Source organism: Rhinoderma darwinii, chromosome 7, assembly GCF_050947455.1.
Source record: "Rhinoderma darwinii isolate aRhiDar2 chromosome 7, aRhiDar2.hap1, whole genome shotgun sequence".
Taxonomy (NCBI): domain Eukaryota; kingdom Metazoa; phylum Chordata; class Amphibia; order Anura; family Rhinodermatidae; genus Rhinoderma; species Rhinoderma darwinii.
The window spans coordinates 130,872,576-130,898,951 of record NC_134693.1 but is presented as its reverse complement, the minus strand read 5'-3'; the positions used below and the strand labels follow the sequence as shown (position 1 = coordinate 130,898,951).

Here is a 26,376-nt window from a genome sequence, read left to right as displayed (position 1 = left end):
CAAACGGAGTGTCTTTGAGATGAGCGAACCCGGACAACCGAACCGAACTTCACCGGGTTCGGCCGAACTCGTTTTGGCCGAACCCGGCAAAAAAATTTCCGGTACGCGACGTCAGGAGATAGTCACTGTCCAGGGTGCTGAAAGAGTTAAACTGTTTCAGCACCCTGGACAGTGACTTCCGATCCCAATATACATGAACGTGTAAAAAAAAAAAGAAGTTCTAACTTACCGATAACTCCCGGCTTCTTCCTCCAGTCTGACCTCCCGGGATGACAATTCAGTCCAAGTGACAGCTCCAGCCAATCACAGGCCAAGCACAGGCTGCAGCGGTCACATGGACTGCGGCGTTATCCAGGGAGGTGGGGCCCGATGTCAAGAGAGGCGCGTCACCAAGGACGCGTCACCAAGGCAACGGCCGGGAGGGAAGTTCTCGGTAAGTACGAACTTTTTCTTTTTTTTAAACAGGTTTCTCGATATTGTGATCGGCATTCACTGTCGAGGGTGCTGAAAGAGTTACTGCCGATCAGTTAACTCTTTCAGCACCCTGGACAGTGACTGACGTCGACTAGACTCATCTCTATGATGGCGGCTGCGCGAAAATCACGCAGCCGCGCATCATACACGGATGACACACGGAGCTGTCAAGTGGTTTTGCGCGCGCAAATACGCAACGTTCGTCTGAATCAGCCCTAACTCCGATCCCGGCCGTTTAACCACTAAGATATTGCGGTCAATACCGACCGCGGTATCTAAAAGGTTAGATAGAGGGAGGGGGCTCCCTCTGTTCCCCGATCACCCCACTGTGATTAAACGTTTTAATAAAAATGTTCAAATTAAAAACACTAAAAGCTAAAAAAAAAAAACACAAAATTTTTTGTAAGCAATAAAGAAAGAAAACATCATTGGTGACATTGCATCTGTAAAGGTCAGAATTATTAAAATATTACATTATTTAACCTGCCGGGCGAACACCGTAGGATAAAAGAATTCACACTGCAAGCGTCGCTATTTTTTTATCCCCTCGCTTCCCCAAAAAGTGGAATAAAAAGTGATCAAAAAGTTGTATGCACCCCAAATTGATAACAATAAAAACTACAGCTCACCCCGGAAAGTCCTCACACCGCTACATCAACGGAAAAATAAAAAAGGTATGGCGACACAAAACTGTTCAAATTGTTTTTTCTTTGGTTTTGCCGTATTCGTATAGACCCGCAGAATAAAGTTAACATGCAGAATATACAGAATAAAGTTAACATGTTGTTTTTCCTGCATGGTGAACGCCATAACAACAAATTAAAAAAAACATGGAGGAATTGCTTAATTCTTTTCAGGTTCCTAGTATATTACATGGTGCATTAAATGGTACCATTAAAAAAAAAGCAACTTGTCCCGTAAAAAAACAAGCCCTCATGTGGCTACGTCGGCGTAAAGTTAATAATCTTATGGCTCTTGGAACATGACAATAAAAAAACTAAAATTGGCTTTGTCTCCAAAGGGTAAATATGTGGGACCATCTTGGCAACTCCTGGTTAGGTAGTTTAGGACCATTTTTGGTGGATATTTTGAGCACATCAGATCACATCATTTACTATCTGTATATAGAGCATACTTATATTGTAAGAACACATGTCATTTTAGATGACTGGGACCAGGACCAACTTGACTATGGACACTGTGTTACTGAAGATGACTATTACACGAGATGTTCCACCAAACACAAGTGACTTTCAGAAGTTTCCCTAGAAGGATGTGCCATTCCATTTTATGATAGAGAAAAAAAAAGCCAGCTTGTGAACATCTTGTGTTCCTAAAGATGACCACCAAATTCCACCAACCTCAAGTGACATTCCCAAGCTTGGGACATTCCAAATTAAATACAACTTAGATACTCCCGAAATTACTGCAGATGACTAAAAAAACATATTCCTTTGTCCTCCACTCTAAGGCCCCATGCACATCGCCCGTAATTATGGCCCATGCAGTTCTATCGGCCGTGGACACCTTTCCATATCGCTACGGGTGGGTGTCCGTGCCGCAGAACTGTTATGGGAATTATGGAGCATGTCCATTTTTTCGTGTTTTACGGGCCGTGCTCCCATACTTTGTATTAGAGCATGGCCCAAAAATGTGGGCTGCCGTCAGCAGTTGGCCGTGCCCGCAATCTCGGGCCGTGATTACGGGCACGGCTGTGTGCATGGGGCCTAAAACTTGTCATACGTAATAAATAACTGTCGGCTGACTCCACCAAGGCCACGCATGTCTATTCAATTGGGGATAGAGGCCCGCTGCCAGACCCCTCTAACTCCTGTGGCAACAAAGAATTGTGTATGTTGAAATCCAATATGCCCGATCTCCCCCTACACACGCCCACATTTGCAGTCCGGGGAGGAGTCCCTCATACACATCTTGCCGAAATTGGTGGGTTCAGGTGAGTTTCGTCCAATGTGTATTGGTACCTTAAGGCTAAAGCTAAACATATACTTCTTCCATATGATGGTAAGTGGACAAATTCCATAGGCATACATTGACTAGCATAATGTAACTACTCCAGAAACCTGGAAGCATTGGCATAAAGGTCAATGAAAGTTGATGGTACCGACACTCTCCAGTCTCATCTACGATGAAGCCAAGATGAAGAAGGAAAAATCTGTTTATTTTTATATGTATTGACACGCATTAAGCACAATTAAATACAGAAATTGTAACTTTTTTTAACTGGACAAAGAATTACCTTTTATAATATGCTTCTTACTGTGCTTTAAATTGGTTAAGAAGGTTTAAAATCCACACATTCCAAAGTGTTTAGTATGCAAAAAAGACCTTTTTCAGAATGCATTGCCTGTTATAAAAGAAGATCTTACTTCTCCGTCCCCAAGGGCGTTCTTAATCAGACAGAACCGCAGGCTAAATTAGTAACGGTAATGCTGCTGACCCTTCACCTGCCACAGACCGTTCTTTACCCGTTTGTTAACAAACAATCCTAAGAACAAAATTGTGCTGGAGATGTTATTATATCCGCAAGCTTTGAATTAATCATTGGCCGTGTCAAACTTCAAATAAGAGAAGGATTTATCACTTATTGATGTATTATTTTTGACTTATTTGTAAACTAGATTTTCCCCTGTTGTATTCATCAAAAGTCAAATTACATTAGGACATAATATGGGGGGGTCCCCAACCGGTGGCTCTCCATCTTTTGCAAAACTAGAACTTTCAGCATGCCCCGACAGCGAAGAGTTATAGTTTTACAACATCTGGAGAGTCACAGCATGGGGGAAACTGGTTTAAAGGGGATGTCTGTTTTGAAAAAAATAAAATAAAATTACCCTATGAGGACATTCTTAGTTAATAGAGGGGGCTGGTCTCTGATGCGGAGCCTCCATCAATTAGCCAAAGCAAAAAGCAGCCAGAGTGCCTCCATTTCTGGAGGACCCAGTGTGTCCGTATATTACACGGACAGCCCATTTATTTAAATGGGAAATGTGTAATACTTAATTTCCCCTGTGGTGGTGCTCCAGGGCAATTGAATACTTGTTGTCAGGTTCCCCCACAGATTACAGCTGATCTGTGGGGGTCCCAGTAGCGGGATACCTTGTGATCATGTTATTTTCGGAAGACCTTTCTAACAAAAAATGATTGTCCAAACCAGACAACTCTTTTAAGTATATTATTTGTCAGAGGGGAATGTAAACCAGGCTACCAAATTCTAAATCAGTTGATGGCTACAGTTCCAAACTTGAATCTGGTTGTAACTTTTTCTATATAGACATAAATTAATCTGGCAAATGATAGTTCAGATACTTTACCAAACCGGTACTTACAAAAATAATTCTTCTGTATGTCATATTCGGCATATATTTTAATGATGGACTAGCATTTTCCGGCTTTCAACAACGGGACAAAGGTTAATGGAGAGCTGTTGGAATCCGTGAAAGTACAAAAAAATATCTTTGGATAGGCTGTAGATGTTCTAGAGAGAACTCCAATATCAGGAGGTTCATCACCCTCTATCCCAACCATACATACACCTTCTGGTGTTGGCCTCTCATTTCTCCGAGATCACATAGCCACCACAGAGCTGCTGAGTCTCCATGGAATAAACTTAGATAGAAACGTTTGGGCGACATCCAGTGAGCAGAAGTAGAATCTGAAGATAGTAAGTAGGCCCAGGCTAGGAAATAAGAAAGTTTTAGGTTTGGAGCTTAATCAGAGGTGGGGCAGAAATAGAAGAAGCCAAGAGATGGGCCAGAAATCAAGTGTCCTACATCTATGGTTGGGCTGTTTCTAACGGGAAAAGACATGTTTGTTCACCTATCATTGGATATCGCAGACGTTTGATAGGCCATCAAAAAATGATGATTTGACACATCTCCATACTCCTAAGTCCTAAGTGAAGACTTTCCTTGCAACGTGTCATAAGAGGTCCTGAGAGCCTCACCAGCTGGACGTGTGCAATGTTGCAGGAATGCAGTAAATAAATAAGCTTTGTTCCCAGCCAAGAAAGTAGTATATGTTTTCTTACGTGTGATTTATTAACAACAATTATCAGAGAGAGTAATGCTCACTTCCTGTATGTTGGAGAAACGTCTTCTCTTAACAGCAATTATACAACCTGAGCAGTCCCATGTAACTGATTCACTGCCGGGCTGGAGTAAATTATAGACCTGCTATGTGTCGTGGCTTGTAGGGATGAATTAAGTAAAGCTGACATCTGGTCATTTCCATTCAGCTGGATAACTTGTCGGTACATCCCACTCTCCCGGTTACTTGGCCTTGTTACCGCCTATTGAACCACCATGCATTCATCTATATATCTGCGTTATACTGGTGATTTCAGATGTCCCCTTTGGATGATCATCTTCCACCCAGGTTTTGACAACTCAGTTCTCTTCCTAGCCAGGTGAGGGAAGAGAGGTGACAATGGTTTGAGAGACACTTTTTTTTTTTAAGCCCTTTGGGCCATTACATATATAGTGCACCCCCAGACCCACACAACGTTAATCATCCAGATCTCCTCTCTTGACTGTTTTATGGAGAAAATCTATACGATCGGACTTTAAATTACCATTCTGTCTTTTTCTTCAGAGTAGTCCTCTGTTGAAGGCCTGCCAGACGCCATAGACAAAATCTGGCAAAAATGTATGGTCTATGAGCCAGCTAAAACTGGCTATTGAGTTAAGATATGTAGCTGCCCTGCTTGAAATTATTCAAGTGGGGACAAAGGGTCTGTCCTAAAGATATGACATTGTCGGCAGATCCTTCTAAAATCAATGGGATCCACCAGCAAAAATCCAATTTCTATGGCCAGTTTTAGGGCCTGGTTGGAAAAGAGCTATTGAATCTGATTGTAAAGAAAGAAAATGTACTGAAAATGCGCTATTGTTTCCGGTAAATCCACAGACACCCCAACGGGAAGCCAACAGTACCCATTAAAGTCAATGGTTCTGTTGGCCGCGGTTGATGTCCATGTGGCAACAGAACCGTCGCTTCTGGTTATTCCCTTCTCCTCTGACGCAGCAGATCAACGGAATACCCAACGGAGATGTGAACTAGGTCTAATCAGTGGACACAAAAGAAAGAAGATGCATTAGTCTTTTCTTTATATTTCTCCTTCCTTTTGGATCCGCTTGTGGCTTTTCGCTAAAAAAAAAAACTTCACCAAAAGTGTGCGCGTGATTCTGGCCTATAGGGATTGTCTTGGCTTAGAAAAAAATGTCTACTATTGTTTTATCAGAAACAACACCAGTTTTGCCCATGGTCAGTGTCTAGTTTTGCCTCTCAGCCCCATTACCTTGAATGGGAATGAGCTGCAGTACCAGACACAGCCTTTGGACAAACGTGGCGCTGGAAAAAAAAAGTAGAACCTCCTATAGGTATAAACTCTATACTATTTTTGAAATAATGATTCATTTTAGGCTTGACCTAAAGAAATATATAAATGAACACACGCACACACACGCACATATATATGTGTGTGTGTGTTTTTTTTTCCTGTCTAAGCAGGTCCCATCTATATCATCTGCTATGAATGTTTACAGCCTCTGGCTGTTGGGATAAAATTCACGATGCTTTGGAAATAAGCTGATGTCTCTGTGAAATAGATTCACCCCCCTTCTACCCCAGTCATCTGTTTGTACGATCTGCCTTTTTGAACTGTTTTTGTGGCTGATCAGTTCTACCTAATATGTCTCTTGATTTCTGCTATTGTAATACTCAGACGACATGCTGTTCTAGTCATTTTTATAAGCTTTAGATGCTCCTGCCTGTCATACACTGTGGGTTTATCTCCCGCGTCTGGATTTGCTTTAAGACTTGCGTGTCTATCAAGCTTCTGTTGCTTTGAATGTAAGATCAAAAGAAGATGAATTCTCGTAAAAAAAAAAAACTAAAAAAAAATCCCTTCAATAAAGAAAAAAATGGGGCCTATGTAAACATTCACCGACAGCTTCCAAACCGGATAGACCCGGTGACAGAAACCACTATGCCCCCCCCCCCCACCACCAACCCTCTAGCTACCTACACCGAATAGGATGATATCCCCATTGCGCATAAATTAAATATGGCTGCCAGACTGTTTACCCTTTTTACACGCCTTGATACCGTGTTAAAAATGGTTTGTGTTTGTTCTACATATCTGTTATATGTCACCCACATGACAGCAGACAAACTCCGATGATTAAGAAGAGCCAATTTACTCATCTGTAGTCATAGTTCCTTGTGAATTATGAATAATTAAACCTCTTCAGAGCTAGAGACGGCTGCAAGTATTAGTCATTTCAATACCACCGTGACGGCCTATTTTTAGAGTCCCGAAAGACTCTTTGGCCAGCACCACCGATCCGCCACTCCAGACGGTAATACCTACTGTAAAGGGTGGGGGAGACAGCTACACAAAAAAATTATAGAATAATATTATTGATAAAATAATAAGAAAAAAACAATAAAAAAATAAATCATAAAAATAAAAAAAAAGTTTACAAATTGAATCAGATTGTAAATGTTTCTATAATATAGATACGGGCCGCTAACTTTGAACATTTCATATAAATTCTGCACATAGGGAAAATGGAGCTGTTCAGACCAAATCGTGTTCTATCAGTCTTCACAGCTGATATCTTAGGCCCTGTTCACACAGAGTTATTTTGCCTCAGATTTTTTTTCACGAAAAAATTCTCAAACAAGCGCCGCTGTTTTTTCCTGCACCCCGTTGTTTCATTGGGAGGTCAGAGGCGGAAGCCGCGGCAAGAAAGGACATGCCACTTTTTTCCCCCGCGAGCAGCCAAAAGTTGCCCAGAAAAAAAGAACGCCACTGCCTCCCATTAAAATCAATGGGGGGCAAATCCGGCGTTTTTTTGGCGCGGTTTCCACGTCTAAATCATCGCCAAAAAACTCCTTGTGAACTGACCCTTAGGCTACATTCAGACGAGTGTCGGCAACCTCGGATGTGACAAAACTGACTTTTTTCACGTCCGAGGGGCACCCATGCGGGACGTCTTGTAACCGATCCCCCATAGACTAGAGTCTATGTAGGGATTCGCAGTAAAATAGGACATGTCCTATTTTTTCACGGACCCCTCACACGCTCCGTTGATACAATGGTCAGGGGGAACGGACCCATTGAAATACATGAGTCTGTGTGACGGCCGTTGTTTTAACACCCGTCACACGGACGTGATACACGCTAGTCTGAATGAGCCCTAATTCTCGAACTCTCCTTTTTGGGTTTTATAGTTTTATTTCCTGCGCAATTTAGATGGAGTCGCACTTTTCACCAGGTACAATAGTTGAATTTGCTATTCCCCCTCACGATCGTTAAGGCCCTGTCCACACAGAGTTATTTGACACGTCTATTCCCGCGGAAACTGCAGCAAAAACCGCCGCAAAAAATGGCTGAAATTGCCTCCCATTGTTTTTAATGGGAGGTGGAGGCGTTTTTTTGACGTGAGCGGAAAAAGAAGCGACATGCCCTATCTTGACGCGTTTTCCGCCTCAAAAATCCCATTGAAACCAATGGGAGACGGAAAAAACGCGAACGAATGACGCGTACTTTGACGCGTTTTATATTACAAAAGAACGCTCACGGTTTTTTTCTTTGCCTGTTGAAGAAATAGGTAAAAAAACGCGTCAAAAAACGCCTGGGATGCAAAACCACCTAAAAAAAAAACGGAGCTGATTTCTCCAGGCAGAATTTTCTGCCTGCAAAAAAACTCAGTGTGAACAGGGCCTTAATGTGCCAGTTTTACGTATACATTTTGTGCAGAAATATTTGATGTTGTCTTGCAACACCATTTAATATTTTTTTCTCGTTTCGATGTTTAGCATTATTTTGTCGTTTTTTAGAACTAGGAATGTGCTTGAGGTTTAGTCATTTTGTTTTTACACATATTCTATTATTTTGGACAGTGTTTTATGGCGGCGTATTGGTACGGTTACAGATTATGTTAATTATTCCTGTGTTATTTAAATTAAATATGCGAGATAGAAGTCAGATTTTGTTTTGCAACTGTGAAATCTTTTGTTCAGACTGAAATATTAGAAATAATTGTGGTGTGTAATACAGGTCCAATCTGTCCAATGGGCGTCTGCTACCCTAACATGCTCACGATATACTAAGGACTTATACACACAGCCCCATGATGCATATGGCACCCATAATAATTTGACAGCACGATGTGGGGTTCCCTCATTTTTATAACCAGCCAGATACAGCATAGCAGCAGCAGCCTGGCATTACCAGTTTTTGGCCTTTCCCAGCCTAATAATACCAGACTGCGGCCGCCCCAGTGCCCTTCTGTCACTACAGATGGTCGGGCACTAGATCATACCCGGCTCTTCCTGGTGGCGCTGGGTACCAGGCTAATAATGGGGATTAGTGTTGACCTCTTCATGTCTAACAATAAGTCCCCCCCTTAGTAATGAGCGTTGTGATCAGCCAGCGACAATTTCTACTGTATCTCAGTATACCCCCGTATGCCCCCGTTTTCACATGGAGGTATATAGAAGGACAGAAGGGCCCCTAGATCTAAAAAAAAATGTGCCACGTTCCATCGGATGCCGTATTACGGAGACATATTCTCCTCTAGAAGCAATTCTCTCCTAGGAGAATACATCTGTAATAGGTTCCGTACCGAGTCACTATAAAGCGGTACACAGTGTGTATATGGCTCAGTGCTACGGAGATATAGGGACTCCTTGTGCCGCCATACAGGCTCCATGCACATGAAACTGCTGTGGACATGATCCATGGGGCTCAGTTCACATCAGCTTTAGTTTGGCGCACGTTTTCTGATTTAATAACTTATCCAATTAGATGTTCATGAAAGTTAATTACCAAAAAATAGCGACACCAATTTGTAGTCACCTATAGGTGTCACTAGAGAGACAGGCAACCAGAAGCCTACTCTGTACTAATGAGGAGCAACAACTCCAAAACTGTGTCGTCTACAGACGGGTGTCTCTAATTTGGTTGATACTCCAAGTCATAATTTAAGAGTCTATATAGGGTCAGATATGGATTTACAGGGGAGTCACCTATAGGTGGCACTAGAAAGACACTTTTCTTCCTTCTGTAGTTGAAGTTTTTTGCATACTATTTTGTGATGAAGTTAAACATTTTTTAATTCCTTTAATTGGACAATAATAGTACTTCACAGTTTCTGGATTATCAAATATTCTGGATTATCTGACTGTCATAGAAAAGTGCACGAAGAACATTAAGAATAGTACACCTTCAGAAAGACAGGGGTTGTACAAGATTAAAAAATTGGTCTGCGTTTGTTTACTCAGAAACTGCGCCACTTGTGTCCATGGACAATGTCTGGTCTTGCAGGTCAATCCTATTCTAGTGAATATGGCTGTACTGCAATACCAGACACAGACCATGAACAAGAGTGGCGCTGTTTCTGTGAGAAAAAAAAAACAGAGCCTTTTTTCAAATCTCGTATAACCCTCTTAATTATAAAAAAAAAAACTACGATCAGAGTGGGGTTTTTGTTTTTTTTTCTCAGAATTTCCTAATTCTAAAGTCTTCTGCTTCTGGTCTTGTAAAATTCTATATTATATTGCATTTGTGTGCTGAAAACAAGTTCCGGGTTCTCAGACTTTCTGGATTATCATTTCGTGGATATAAAGAATTTTAATGTTCTAGTGTTGTTTTATATGATAAAATAGTAGATAATGATGAGATGAGATCCAGTTGTTTTTAAAATATGGGTGGGTACTGACTTTTGACTCATTATCTATCATCTATCTATCTATCTATCTATCTATCTATCTATCTATCTATCTCATATCTATCTATCTATCTATCTATCTATCTATCTATCTATCTATCTATCTATCTATCTATCTATCTATCTATCTATCCATCCATCCATCCATCCATCCATCCATCCATCCATCCATCCATCCATCCATCCATCCATCCATCCATCCATCCATCCATCCATCCATCCATCTATCTATCATCTACCTTGTCCTTCTATATAATGTATCTTTTATAAAACGATTTTCTCTATCATTCTCATTGTACTTTTCCTCGAATGACATATTTTGACATAAATAGTTGTAGGACCCCCTATCCCTGAACGTCAACACATTCCATCGTCATGCCGGTACATCTCCTTCATGGCACTGAAAACCTACCTTACACTAAACCATTAATGGACACTTGATACCCCCCATCCTTTAGACCACCTGCACTTCTCCGAGTGCTTTACAACAACAGGTGCCAACACGTCTTGCCAAAGTCATCCTGGGCATGCCGGAATTTTTAGTCCCACAATGACTAGCGCATCGCCTTTTTTTTTTTTTAAATTTTTGGTACCCCAGCTACAACTTCTAACCTGGCATAGCACAGGTTAAACATTGGAATGACATTTCATCAGAGAGATGATTTTGAACAGCATGGTGGAAGACATGAGTGTGAGTATTCAGCAGATCCTGGTTTGTAGTGTGTATTTCATCACATAACGGGGGATTTGGGAGGGGGGTATAGACTTTTTGAACAATGATCTCATTTAGCTGTCTAGAAGGGGGGGAAAGTGTATTTTATTGTTTGTTGGTCCAGTCCACCGATGTAATTAGTTTGGTATGTGACTACAGATGGGAGTTGTGGTCAGAAAAAAAAAAGAAGAAAAATCTGTTTCGGTAATATAGTCTTTAGGGGCAACGTCCACGTCTTGCGAATTACCTGTGAGCTCCGATGTCAATTTTTTTAAAACTGGAGAATCACTGGAGGAATTCTTGTGGTTACTTTGTCATTTCGAAGAAGCAGACATTGCTACTGTAAGAGGCACGTCCCCTGTTGTTGCCTACAAAGGGCAATGTTCCTCTGTGTTTTCACTTTAAAGTGAGATTGAGCTTCTCAGCTCTTCCTGTTTATTCAATTTTTTTCTTCTTCTTGCCATTCTACAACCCCCGCTTCCCTCAAACCAAAGCCAGAACACAACTTATACTGAAGGAGACAGCAATCTTCTTAAAGGAACTGTAAAGACTGCGGCTCTGCTCTCCACTCTCTTCTCAGTAAGTCTTCAAAGAAGCATCAAACTTTACTTTTTTTGTGTCTTTTTGTGTCTTCTGCACCGGGGTGGGGTGTGAAGGGTTCATGGTTTCCTCGTGCTACAGATTCACATTGCCTGAGGACTACAGTACAATGAAGGAAGTTAAATCCCCAGCTTCCATGCTCTAGCGTTGGGCTGTTTAGTAACGTTACTGTGTTCTCTGAATACCGAATGCGCAGGGTTTAACTAACTAGGGCTATGGCAGCCAAGCGTAAGCAGCATGTAAGGCTAGGTCTAAAAAATAAAAAAATAAAAAAAATAAAAATTGTAAAAATATTTAAAGACTGCCTTTTGACATGTGGCAACAAGGAAAGGCTACTTGACATTTAACCTCTTCTAACCAAGATTGATCATCATGATCATTACTGATTGTCATGTGCTCAAGGTTAACCCTGTCCTGTTGTTATTTTTTTAAATAATAATATTATTATTATTGTTGTTATTATTATTATTATTATTATTATTATTATTATTATTATTATTATTATTACTATTATTATTCTTTTATTCATATTCTAGATTTTTTTCCAGAGTCTGTTTTTGTATTTAAATTTTTTTTACGCTTACAGAATTTTTTTTTTACATTTTTTATGCCGGTTTTATTGCTGCTTTAAGGAAAATAAATGTCAATAAATCTATTATTATACCGGCTGCGTTGTGTATATAGCATGGGATTGATCTACCAGTTACTTCCAGTCAAACCTGTTTTTTGTTTTTTTTTCGTGCTTGTTGTAGAAGCCGAATTTAAAGGCAGTTAATGCAGCAGCGTTAGAAAAAAAAAAGCCAGAATAAGAATGTTTAGTCCTTATGGGAAATCAGTGCTTTATAAAATCTATTACAGGCCGTCTTCAGGTTGATAATCTTTGGTAAGCTGCTCGCCTGCTTTACCGTTGTTGTGTCTGCGTTCTTGATTTTTTTTCTCTTTTTTTTTTTTGATGTTCTCCTGCACTTAAATGCTGAAGATTTAAAGCTTCTTTTGCACAATGGTGAGAGAGGGATCAAACTGAGAGCTTATGTTCACCTCAAGTGCAGTACAGCACAGAAGGAAAGAGGAAAAAAAAAAAAGAAAAAAGAAATAAAAAATTGGAGTCGCAGTTTTGTAACGCTCGAAACCGGTTGTGTTTTTACAGAGAATAAACCTGGTGTTTGCTACTGTACCTTAAGGACAATTTGTTTAACAGTAGGAGTAATTGCAGAGTGAAAATGGAAAGAGTGACTGAAGGTCTTTACTCAGATGTTAGTGTAGGTGTGGGGCTCCGCGAGAACACTGGGTTGCTTTTCTATAGTACATTACATTTTTTTTTTCTTTTTATCCTTTATCTATTTCATCCGCCTGACCCATCACATTCGCAGGCCACCTTGACTTTGTCTTATTTCTATATACACTTATTTATCAATAGGAGAAGAAATCAAGTCAATCAAGCCGAGCCATAGCTACTTTTCCTCCTTTGGTTACTTCTAGACAATGGGGGAATGAATCAAAGAATTCTTTTGTCATACGAGGTGTATGTAATGTGTCTGTTAATCCCGTCTGCCGGTTTTATACATGACCCCCCCCCCCCCAGACAACATATAAGAAAAAACTAAAGCTGTATACTCACAGTGGTATTACATGGATTACCGGGTCTACTGTTTCAATTACCTAGATTTACAATATTGCACATTGTAGCTATTTCTAACTTGCAATAATTACTGTATAATTTCCTGAGTGTAACCGATTATGTAGTGGAGGCATAAAAGCTGAGATGATGTCATGTGTGTGGGGGGGGGGGGGAGGTCAGGCCGTGGAAATGTCACATGGGAGGGGAAGGGTTAATGATTCAGTGTGAATTGGGTGTAGAAGAAGTCACCAGCCTTTGGTGAGTGTGGTACATGTTTCTATGTATGTAAAGAATGGGAGGGGAGGAGAAGTATGGTAATTAACTGAGACTCGTTAGTAAAAATATGTATCTGGACTTCATGTAGATAGATAGATAGATAGATAGATAGATAGATAGATAGATAGATAGATAGATAGATAGATAGATAGATAGATAGATAGATAGATAGATAGATAGATAGATAGATAGATTAGATAGATAGATAGATAGATAGATAGATAGATAGATAGATAGATAGATAGATAGATAGATAGATAGATAGATAGATAGATATGAGATAGATAGATAGATATGAGATAGATGGATGGATAGATAGATAGATAGATAGATAGATAGATAGATAGATAGATAGATAGATAGATAGATAGATAGATAGATAGATAGATAGATAGATATGAGATAGATGGATGGATAGATAGATAGATAGATAGATAGATAGATAGATAGATAGATAGATAGATAGATAGATAGATAGATAGATAGATAGATAGATATAGAGATAGATAGATAGATATAGAGATGGATAGATAGATAGATAGATAGATAGATAGATAGATAGAGAGATAGATAGATAGATAGATAGATAGATAGATAGATAGATAGATAGATAGATAGATAGATAGATAGATAGATAGATAGATAGATGATAGATGGATGGATAGATAGATATGAGATAGATAGATAGATAGATAGATAGATAGATAGATACAAAACTTCAGCGGGTATGGATTCCTTGTGACTATGGAGTTGTGTTTGCGGCAATTTGCAGGTCACTTTGACTTCTGTTACCTGCGAATCAGGCAGGACGACACGTGTATTTTTCACCGTGTCACCTGTGTTGGGACCAAATTCATCGTGTAGCCCGAGCCTAAGTAAAAGGCCTCATGCACACAACCGGCAATGTTCATTGGGCCACAAACTTAAGATCCTAGTGTCTGTATTTAGGTCCGTAATACCTCCGAGTAGCTTCTGCAACCGTTCCGTGAGTCAGTATATTAAAGCCATGTTGTTTCTGTGTGTCACCTGTATTTCCGTTATTTTTGCTGACCCATAGAATTGAACGGGCGGCAGGGGTCTGCAAAAATGGACAGGTATAGGACATGTTCTCTATCTTGCAGAACAGAACAACAAATCTGCAAACACTAATGTGTGCATGACCCCATAGAAATGAATGGGTTAGTGTGCTATGCGCAAAAAATGTGTATAGCACAATATAGAAAAACATGGTCGTGCGCATGAGGCCTAAACCTATTAGGCTTCGTTCACATCTGTGTCGGAATTCCGTTCACAGGTTACGTCGGACCTTTCCGTCAGGGGAACCCATGAACGGAATCCAAACCATAGATTTCCGTTTGCATCACCATTGATTTCAAAGGGTTTCCGTTTGTCACCGTTGTGCAAGGGTTCCGTCGTTTTGAAGGAATCAGTACCGTAGTCGACTGTGCTATTTATTCCGTCAAAACAACGGAACCCATAAAACAACGGTGACAAACAAAAACCATTTGCACCTGATTCGTCACCATTGAAATCAATGGTGATGCCAGTTTGGATTCCGTCCATGGGTTCCCCTGACTGAAAGCTCAGACGGAACCCATGAACGGAGTCCCGACACAGATGAGAACGAAGCCTTACTAACACACATTGGTTTTGGAAAATGTCGGATCAGGAGCATCATTCAGTTACCATATATTGCCGCTTCCTATATTACTTATGCCTATAATAAGCAGGAGCAGAGACACTTTGATCATTTTCTCCATTATTGTGGAATAGGGTGATAGATTACACATAACTTGAACTCTTGTTTCCCAATGTAAAATCTGTAAGAGGATCCTACAGGGCATAGATACGACTGTTACCTCTGCACCCCTTACAGCTATGCCCCTTGGTCATGGGAAGCCACAATCATACTTAAAATCTAGTAATATCACTGCAGAAAAAAATAACATCATGATGGCACCAGGTTTGGTTGGTCTTCCATTCTCAATTACAATTATTGAACGCCAATCTCTCTCTTTATAATACTCCTTCCTCTTGTAGTATTTGAGCAATGACCATGGCAGTGGTGTACCTACCAGGATAGCGGGCATAGGGACTGCTATGGGACCCAACAGCAAAGTGATTCATCATACATACAAGGGACAGAGTGGAGGCCAAAATAATCACAAGATTTTCATGTCCTAACTAATTGCCACTTACAGTTGTCGTGATGACGTGGGGGCCCCATATCATGTTTTACTATGGTGCCCCATGATCAGCATCAGACGGTGGTTCCTTTGACCCAAATGACCCTCCTTCTATACAGAGATAGTGCATGTCTACTGTTAATTTCATCATAATCTTTGAATCAACTCATAAGAAATAGATCCCAGTGGAAAGGCAAGTGATTGGCTTCAAAGTCAGTTCCAAATCGGGTTGTCTTCTGCTGGGCCTTTAAGACCCTGTTGTATTAGGACCTATTATTGTAACAGAGCCTGAGGCCACCGGAAGATCTTCTGGTGGTCCAGTCCAACCCTGCCCGTGGTTGCTTGTTATCCTCCTGGACCATGAATCTCATGTTAAATGCCTCCTAGAAGCACAGTGTAGCAGTCCGATTAGGCAAGCACTCCATGCTATTTAGGGAGTCAACCATAGTGGGTCTAATCAATAAACCTGGGAAAAACATTAACCTGATATTTCACTTGTAGAACATTGATTACTGAACATTACTTTTTATGTAGCAGTGTAGAGCAGAAGCGTACAATTAAGTCCATATGATGTGGTGTGATCTTGACATGAAGATACAAGTCACATATAGAATATAACATTTCTAGGCAGCTTCTACCAAGATCAGTAACTATGAGCACAATACGACCCAGGCTTTATTATGAAATTGTGTCTTTATGAAACTTGCAAAGATTTGTAAGAATCTCACAAAAAGAGTGTCTAGTTTCGATTTCTGTGTTAACATGAGTCACTTGATTGAAATATGTTCCTTTTCACGTCTCTCGTGGAAAATCTTCAGTTGTACATAAATGACTTACAGTGAAACAGGCACTGGTCTATACAGGAAGACTTGGTTGGTTGGTTGGTTGGTTGACATGGTTGGTTGGCAGACCTTTGGTAGGTCAATGTAGAAACAAACCCAACATATAAAAAGACATAACACTGCCAGGATAGTTTTACGGTAGGGTGTTTCCTTGAAATTTTAGGATAAACCAAGTGGTTTCTTGAGAAACCCTTTAGAGTGGAGACATCTATAACCACAATACTTTTTCAGAGGGACTTAAATTTAAAGTCTCTTCTGCCTCTAAAAATTCCACACAACTCAAGGGTGAATCCTACCTCCAAACCATCTCTTCTCCATTAGTTTAGTTTTTTGAAGAACCTTAAAGCCAACCATGAAGTTGCTAAATAATTATGTCCTAGTAATATTGTGACTTTTCCAACCAGCAGTATCTGCACATGTGTGAGCCATCGACACTGTCATATACTCCGGCTGGAGTAGATCTGACATAGGTTTGTGGTGAGGAGAACTGCACCTCTAGTAGGGGAATCCTGACATCATTAGACTTGTCCTTTAAGCCATAGCTAAGTTCTCACACTTATTCCAATTAGACCTACTGTACTTTCATAGTCATCAATATCAGTTTTATGTGGTAGGGAGAAATTAAGAATTTAGTTGCAAAGGTGATAAGCCACATGAGTTTCTTTTTTAACGTGTCACCCTGACATCCAAAATAAGGCCTTCAAAAGCAGTAAGTGATGTATCTTTTGGATGTATTAAAAGGATTCTCCGTTTTGGACAATCCCTACTTGATAAAAGGGTGCCTTGACAATAAGCTGTCACAAAGTGTCCCCCTGCTTGGACTCCCAGCGATGAGCGGTAATCTGTGGGGAAACCTGGAAGTAAGGATTCAATTTCCCTGCAGCGCCACCACAGGGGAAATGAAGAATTACACAGTGTCCATTCATATCAATGTGTTGTCTGTTTAATGCAGGACAGGAGAGGTCCTCCAGAGCGAGAGACACTCTTTGTAACCGCTCTCCACTGTGGCCAAGAGATGAGGAGGGAGCCCTCTTTATTAACTCAGAATTCTCTAATAGAGTGTAGGACAACCACTTTAAATAACGTTTAAAATTTGCTTCACCAGTATTATAATCAACATTTAACATCAGGAAAGTCCCACCATTTTGTCCCCTATAAATCTTCTCCTGTACCCAAATATGGGCTATTTTGTACAGATCCATAGTAAGACGCCCATAGTCTGCCATGTGGCCCTTATATACCTTAGTGTGATTTTAGGTGGAGGCACAAGGTGGTTTTATTGATACAGACTCTGTGAGAAACAAAATTGTGGCATGTTTCAGGTATTCTCCCCTAGAAGCATTGGTTCCAGGGAAGAATTCCTTCAAAATATGTTGCCAACAGAAATACTATCTGCCAACACATGTATTATGGACGTGTAGGGACTCCGTGTCCCATCATCTAATGTTTGTGTGCATGAGAATTAGGTGACCAATTGGATATATTTGACTTTTGAATGTTTTCCTACAAAACCGATGAACGACTTCGCTAACCACCTGAAGCAGCCAACAAGCTAGACAGCTTCTCAATGATGTTGCATTGTTGAGGTGACATTGTTGTGTGTAATTTTCGAAAAGCAATATTTGCACTTGTCCAAACTATTTCTGAATAGCTGAATAGCCAAATCAACAAACCCTTTGCTTTCCTCTGTAAAATAAAAATGTAGAAGATTTTTCAAGTTGACATATATCATCCTGTATTGTCCAAGTCTTAACATGCTCCTTGCACAAGTAAGACTGTCCTTCTGGTTTGAAACTTTTTCCTGCTTCAGTGAGAAAGTCCTTAGTTTTATGTGTCTGAAATGACTGCAGTACCGGCCTAGTTCAGCTGTCACTTCTACACTGTATGACTTTGGCTGAGCTAATGTTCTGCACAGTCCACTAGGATTCATCCAAGATTAGCAAAATCATTTTGTAGAACTCTTCCAAATGGACTTCGGGTAACATCCCGATAAATAATATGAGGCAATTTCCACACAATGTTTAGTTGGTGGCTGCATTCATCTGGGAAAGAAATGTCCAGTGAAATATATTCATTGAAGTATGGTATATAGAAGTTGTTACTGTAGAAGGAATTTTATTTTAAGATGGATGTACAGAATTTTTGTTCAGTAAAATTCCGTAAAAACCACCTTAAAACGCACATTTCAAAGCCTCGAAATCTACCCATTTTCTTACCACTGTGTCTCTTCCAAGAAGGGTGAGCACAAGGTCTCAGACCCTTATGGTTCCAAAAATTAAGGATAAGTCACTAGCCATATATGTGTCGACATGTCCTACGGACACCTATGGTCATTAATAATCCCCCCCACCATGCTTCTGTTTCTAATATAGCAGAATCAGACCTACCCTATGCTATAGAGAGTCTCCTTAGCAAAGCATGCGATACCGAGTTATTCTGGTCACTCGATACCTCACCATACATGGTGAAATTATCAGCTCGATCTTCACTTTGGGCCAAAATATGCAGCTTTTATGGTCAGCTTAACTAATGGCATTTTTTACATGGCCTCAAAAAGTTGAAATTATAGAAATTTTATAGGATCCAGTTAAAGAATTCCAATTTTGGGCAACACCGCTGGTCCGGCAGCTTAAATTGCGGGTGGATGCACGTTTTCCTGCAGTTGCCAGTGCTGGGCGAATGTAAAAAGACACGGTGCACATTCAAATGAAAAGACAACCAGGTAGTAGATGGTCATTCTAGTCATCCAGGGTAGAAACTCATCTTTGCAGCAACTTTCTTTTCTGGCTAATAGAAGGGTTGTTCTGGTGGTTGGATGCTCTTCTGGTTGGACCACCACAAACTCATATTCCTTCTCATCTGAACAGTCATATGTCCTTACAGCCATATTGTCAGATTTCTGTAGATCTTTTACGCTTTTTTTTTTTCCGAATAAGTACTTGGCTTACAATGCAGAGTGCGGCAAAACCATGACAACCAATCAACACCCAGCTTTAATAGATATTAGTAGAAAGCAGTTGTCTGGTATTCTACCATGTGTATGATTATAAATCCCACGGTCTTGTATAACCACCCCCAGTAACACTGTATTTTTGTATTTTCCTTTCTCCATTTTAGGCTCTTCAAGTTGCACGGCAGCTATTAATACACCAGCAGCAAACGACTGGATTAAAGGGCCACAAAAGGAATGACAAGCAACCATCCCTCCAGGTAGGAAACTAGCTTACTAACAGTATTCTTGGAAATTGAAAATGTTATATTTTCGGCAATGAACGGCGGCGGAGTTGTCAATCACTGTCAGACAGTGATGGTGGTCATCAAAAGCAAAAATGTTTATTGGTCATTCTTTCCTCCAATTCTTGATCCCTAGGCAGAGTCCATCTTTAATGATAGACACATTGGGTGTCTTGTATCAGAGAAAACATTTCATTGTGCCTACTGATAACCAATAAGTGTCCCTGAATGGACAACAAAGCCACTTTTTCTCCTCGACAGTGGTATGTAGGAAACATTTATAGGAGAATGTGTTACTGTTATATTTTATTACCACTTAAATAAGAAAACCAGACATAACACTTGGTTAATTCACAAAAAAAAATATAGCACTAGAAGATATTGGATGTTAAATCTGTTACCGAAATCTGATATTACTAATCAAAATGAGAATGGTAACCCTAGACATTTTTTTTCTTATGTTTCAAGAATCAGTATTGGCTAAATTAAGACTGGAGTTTCCCTAGACTGCTATATATCTCACACAGATGTTTGGTGAGACATCAACCTTTTCTTGGCCACCTTAAATGGTGAAGACCATGAGAGAGCGAAGAATCTTGTATGATCTGCTTGTTTTACATTGAGCACCTACTGTAGACATTTTTTTTTAATGTTTTAAGAACCAGTACTGGCTAAAAAACGAAGGATCCTTATACACGGGCCAATATGGGCTGTGAAAACGAGCTCCGATCAGCGAGACAGCTCGTTGATCGGCGCTCGTTTGCTCCTTTCGCAAGGAGCAATGGCCGTTTTCGTATGGGAACGAGTGATCATTACTACGATCGTTCATTCCCATACATTTCCATCATATCGGCAGCACATCTCCCTGTTTACACAACGATAATATTTTGTGCTACATGAACGATACTAACAGCCGATGAACGAGCGTTTGCCCGTTCATCGGCTGATCGTTGCCCTGTTTATACAGGTCAATTGAACACTCGTTCTCCTAATCATTGGCCCATGTAAAAGGGCCTAAAGTCTGAAGGTTGCCCTACACTGCTTGATATCTCACACAGATGATTGTGAGACGTCTACCTGTTCTTGGCCACCTTAAATGGTGAACACCATGAGAAAGGGAACAATCTTGGAAGATCTGTTTGTTTTACATTGAGCACCTACTGTAGAAATCTTTTGGATGTTTCAAGAACCGGTACTGGCTCGGGAAACTAAGATTAAAGGTTGTCCTAGACTGCTAGATATCTCACACAAATGGTTTGTGAGACTTTTACTTGCTCTTGGTCACCTTGAATGGTAAATACCTTGAAAGAAGGGAAGAACAATGGAAGATCTTGTTTTACATTGAGCACCAATTGTTGGAAGTGTTCATTACCTCCTCCGTACCGCCCTGTTTGGGGTCATCCAGATTATAAAGCTAGGTATGGCCAGCATAGTAGGTTCCTATAACCTTAGAACATGTGCTTAGTAATCCGTAGGATCAGTATGGCTCAAGGCATAGGACAACCTCAATCACTTATATTGTAATATTGTCAACATAAATATGCCTTCCCTGACCATCAGTAGCAAGATCTTTTTAGGTCTATCTGGTTCATGCATTTGATTAAAATTCCATTCCCGCTGGACTGTAACTCCCATTATCCTTTGCAAAGCTAAAGTTCTTGTGCCAAACTACTACTTAACCTGGAAAGAATCACAAATAAATTATGATACAAGAACGATCTGCTCCCCCAAACTGATAAATGAAATAGTTGACCTGTCTCTTGTAAGAGGAGTTTATTTGCAAAAGAAACAATATATCACATGAAGAAGTCGTGCGCGAGTGTTTGGAGACAAATTGCATATACATCAGTCCTTTTGGCTCAGCTGGAGCCGAGTGCTGCCAAATGTGGTCTTTGTCCAGGAGATAAACTCTTTCAATGTCGCCTATATGCAGCACAATCATTTCTAAATGGTATATGTGACCCATGTGTAGCTTTGAATGTTAAGTACAGGTGACGGCATTGTCATAAAAGCACATGCTGGTACGTGGCCATTCTGTCAAGGGATATGTTTCTTACTGCAGAATTAGTCTACAGCACTATTCTGGCCAACGGACCCTATTATGGTCTAGTGGGGTCCGTCAGGATTTATCAGTGACTGAAGATAGATCCGGTATAACTGTTATTGCTACCAAATGAATGGAAGCCATGAAGCTAGTATGAGTAAAGCCTAAGGCCCCATGACCGTGCCCGTGATCACGTTTGTCGGACAGTCATCCGCATTTGCGGGCCATGTTCCCATTATAAAGTATTAGCGCACGAGCCGTAAAATCAAAATATAGGACATGTCCTATTTTTTATGGATGCTTTCTATGGCCCGTACACCTTCCCGTAAATATACGGGAAGGTGTCTGTGCGCCATAGAAATGAATGGAATCGTATTTCGATCTGCAATTACGGTCCGTAATTGTGGACCAAAAATACGGTTGTGTGCATGGGGCCTAAGTGTGTGTTCACATAGCATTTTTTTTACACGCAGATTTCCGTGCATTGTTTTCAATAAAAAATCTGCATGGCAGTTCAAACAATGCAGAATTTTCCTTGGGGGGATTTCAAATCTGCATTAATAAATGACATTTCGTGGAAAAGACGGTAGATTTCCACATGCGGATTACCGGCACATCAAACTGGAAATCTGAATTTAAAAATATGCAAGTCAAGCGAATGTGGATTTCTGACAAATCAGCGTTGGATTATTCTGCCTCTAAATGAAATCGTGTGAATGTAGCCCAACTGGATAGAAAATAAGAAAAAAAACAGAGAAGTCTCCATCCGGAAAAGCACGAGGCCAAATATAAAATAAGTGTATTCTAGAATTCCGGCCAGCTCCCAAATTTATCTATTTGTTAAGCCCCACGATTCCCAGATTATCAGGTACGGGAATTCAAGTATGTTTTTGGGAAGAAACATTTAGAGTGCCGCGGCCCTGTAATTTTGCCAATCAGTGTTGGTTTTGGAAATTGGACCCTTAACAATAATGCATAAACGGCCTATTCTAAGGATAGACCATCACAATTTTTCCCAGAAAACCCCTCCAAATACCAACAAGCCCATACAGGTCCAGGGTTTTTATTGCCAAGTTTTGTTGAACACTTCAGGCAAAACGGAGTCACATGACTATAACTAGTGCAGGGCATAAGGGGGCGGTGCATGACACACCAGAAGCGAGAAGCCTTGTGTCGTGCACCGCCCCCTCAGGCCCTGCATTAGAAATAACACAGTGTATTGGAGTGTTCCTTTAAAATAAAAAGACTCATTTTATTGATGTAACAAATTCACGAATTCTCCCGGTCTTGACCAACCGCTATGACACAAAGCGGGAAGCCACTAAGGAAGAGTGGCTGCCAATCAGGCGCACCTGACGTTTCCATGAAATAGATGGTCAACCATTCACTTGAATGTCTGGCATATAATAGTATAGTATTCTTGGCAACCTAAGTGGCAAGATCGGTGGGCAATCGAACCAAACTGATGGTTAACGTGGCAAAAATAGATCCTTCTTTTGTCATATGACTTTGGTAGATAGGGGATTAGGTTAGTTTGCCTAGTGAATTGTTTCTGAAGTGATTTCACGGGTGGATGTGCAGAATCCACATGAATCTCCATGAATAATGTGTTTGGGTTCACTGCCCTGAATGGAGGCCATCATAAGGTCTACAGAAGCACTTTGGGACATCAGGACACAAACACTAAGTTTCATTGACTTTCAATTATGGATTGTATAGATTTTCAGTGCCCCTCTCTTTATCCCTTCCCTGCAAAGTTTGACTTTATGGCAATGATTAACTAAACTGTTGCAATAATAATGCCGTTCAAGTCACTTATTGACTTTTAGTGATAGAGACTTATAATCCACGTGACTGACCACTATTGTTTTACTGCACAAGGTAAACAAGAACCCTGGAGAGACTTATTGAGAAGGTTGAAAAGATAAGAAAACTCAACCACAGGCAACAATATGTGGGAAAAAAAAGTTTTGTTTATTGAAAACATTAAATTTTTAGATCGTTACTCGCTGGATCGGTAGACATTATATTACGCCATTCAAAATGAAAACTTAAAGACTCCTTTAAGAGACACAAAAAAAAAATCTAGCAATACTGACCTTGACGTCCTCATCTTCTTTGATGCCGCTCTAATTCATATCACAATCCAATGTGAGACGCGCTGCTGACATGATAATGTATGGGGATGAGCGATTGGAGTAACGACCGCTCGTTCCCATCCGTAGTTCCGTGTGATAGGAGCAAACGAGCGCCGATCAACGATGTCTCGTTGATCGGCGTTCGCTGCATCGGCCGATTGTTGGCCGGTGTAAAAGGCCCCCTAAACTGGCCCATACACAAGAGATAGCTGTTGGCTCGTTTGGCCGACATCTATCTCCCCACAAGCTTCTCCAGAACATACATGCTTGGCTTGGAGGTAAGCCTCAGCAGAAAAAAGGATCGGACATGTTGAAATCCAACATGCCCATTCCTCTTTTCCCCAATATCTGCCATCAGAGGACAGTTGGGCCCCCGTTCACATTAGATTGTCAGCTTGTTCTCACGTGAATGCTATTTCGGTGTATACTTTTATGTTATTTCTACACCTATTTTACAATACTCAATCCTCTTTTACTCCTAAATATGAACAGGTAGCTGGGTTTGCTAGTTGCCTTAGACATTAGGTGGAATCTAAACCCCTAACTCCCAATTTGGTAGCACTGAAAAGGTGGCCAATGCTAAATGTGCTGTCCCCAGTGCTGCATGTATGGTGGCAGAGGTAAGAAGGTCAAAGTTTTGGTGAAGCTGTGATTCAGCCCCGGGTCCCCTCACCCTCTGGGTCCAAATCAGTGGTAGGTACATCACAGCCCTTAGGCCTCATGCACGCGACTGTAGCCATGTGCACGGCTGTGATTTTCGGGTCGGCCGGCCGCGGAGTGACACTCGCGAGCCGTCCGCAAATCGCCGGTCGTGCACATGGCCGGGTGCATTATTTCTTATGGGCCTAGACCGCAGAACACGGCCGTAATAAGACATGTTCGTTCTTTCTGCGGTCTAGGCTCCTGGGCCATGCACGGACCGTCGAAACCACGGTCGTGTGCATGGGCCCATAGGAATGAATGGGGCCGCAATTCTCCCGTGGATTTTCTGGGAAATTGCGGCCGCAAAAGCACGTTCGTGTGCATGGGGCCTTAGTGCCCAGTGAAGGATCTCACAATACCATGTGTTCATTCCTGTATACGTTTGCCTTTTTCTCCCTCCATTCCAAAAATATTTTCTCAGGGTTATTGAATTTTTATAAAAATCAGACCTAGCATGTGTTTGTGTATGAGTTAATAGATTTTAATACAGAAATCTTTACATCGAATTACAGAAGTCGTCTAGCTCCTGCCGTCATCATAATATTCATTTCACGTTGTAAAACGTTCCTGTTTTTGTACATTTTTTATTTTCCCCGTTGTAAAATTTCATGTACGTATACCGTAGATTATAATGCTCAGGCATTTATAGCCAAGTGGATGTTCAATGTGCAACACTCCTCTTCATTTCCTAGTAACAATCCTCTTCATTACCGTCTCGAGAAATGTCTGGAAAGTGTGCGGGGAGCCAGGCAATGTGAATAATCACTTCTAAAAATATTTTATTTGCTGATCCTTATGCCTTTTGAATAGACTTTCACCAGGGGACAATTGTAAGCAGCGATTGTATGAGCCAGGTCTAAAGTCAGGTACTAAAATGACTGCTTTGTTGTGCAGATGTCTCAGGAATAACTGGAGAGGATGAAATATGGCTGGGCTGACCTTTCAGCTGTGAGCTTATTTGTCAGGATTCAAAAAAGTTGAAAGGATCAAACTAAACGGTTTCCGTCTTCAGACTGGGAATTGTGTTGCCGGGGTCAGCGAAGGAGGGCACAATGCAGATTCCGTAACATTGCCAATTGTTGGTACATATTAGACGGCTGGAGCATCTCCCGTAGTTAGAGACACAATTAAAATTCTAATTTATTAATGTATACAGGGAGCTAGCCCAGTCTGTCACTCACGGATTCAAATGACTGCCCATTCTTTACTCATTCTTCACTCTTGGAGTCTTTGCTGTATACAAGGAATTAGAAAAAAAATTTTTTTCTTAGAAATCACATTTTTTGAGAGCTCTGGTAAAATGACAATGCCCTATTCAGGATGAGGTAGTAGTGCATTAGTTGGATAATGTAAAACCCAATGTCTGATGAAATTGTGAACATACCAAGTGTCATTCATACGAGATTCTTTGTAACGTTGCCGTCTCCGATCTCTAGATTGTCATCTTCAGTCATTATTTGCCCCCTCTTTTAAACGTACCTAGCTTTATTTTCATGTAATTGATTTTAAAAATGAATCGAAAAGTTAAAAAAATAAATTCGAGAGGATTATAAAAAAATCATTTGAAATTTTTGGAATATTTTTTAATTTAATATTTATTTTTTTTTCTTCAGTTTGAAACTTTTACTGTTAGTAGTTTATATTAAAATCTATAAATGGAAGGATTGCTTAGACATGTAAAGGTAGGAAGGGGAAATAAAATACGGTTGGGTAAAAGGTCTTCTTATAAACACGTTCATTTAATTAACATCAAATAATTTTTTTCTTCTACAGTTCCTATATCTGTAACGGA

At 40.5% G+C, this 26,376-nt stretch overlaps 1 protein-coding gene across 3 annotated transcripts in view; it reads left to right on the top strand.

The window, feature by feature from the left end:
- The window catches only part of FOXP1 (forkhead box P1), a 377,209-nt gene that overhangs the window by 210,817 nt on the left and 140,016 nt on the right, over window positions 1-26,376 (top strand). For all 3 annotated transcript variants that reach the window (XM_075834036.1, XM_075834034.1, XM_075834035.1), the window contains one exon: window positions 19,584-19,676. In XM_075834036.1, coding sequence (XP_075690151.1) covers window positions 19,584-19,676 — 93 coding nt within the window. The remainder of the gene's footprint in view (window positions 1-19,583; window positions 19,677-26,376) is intronic.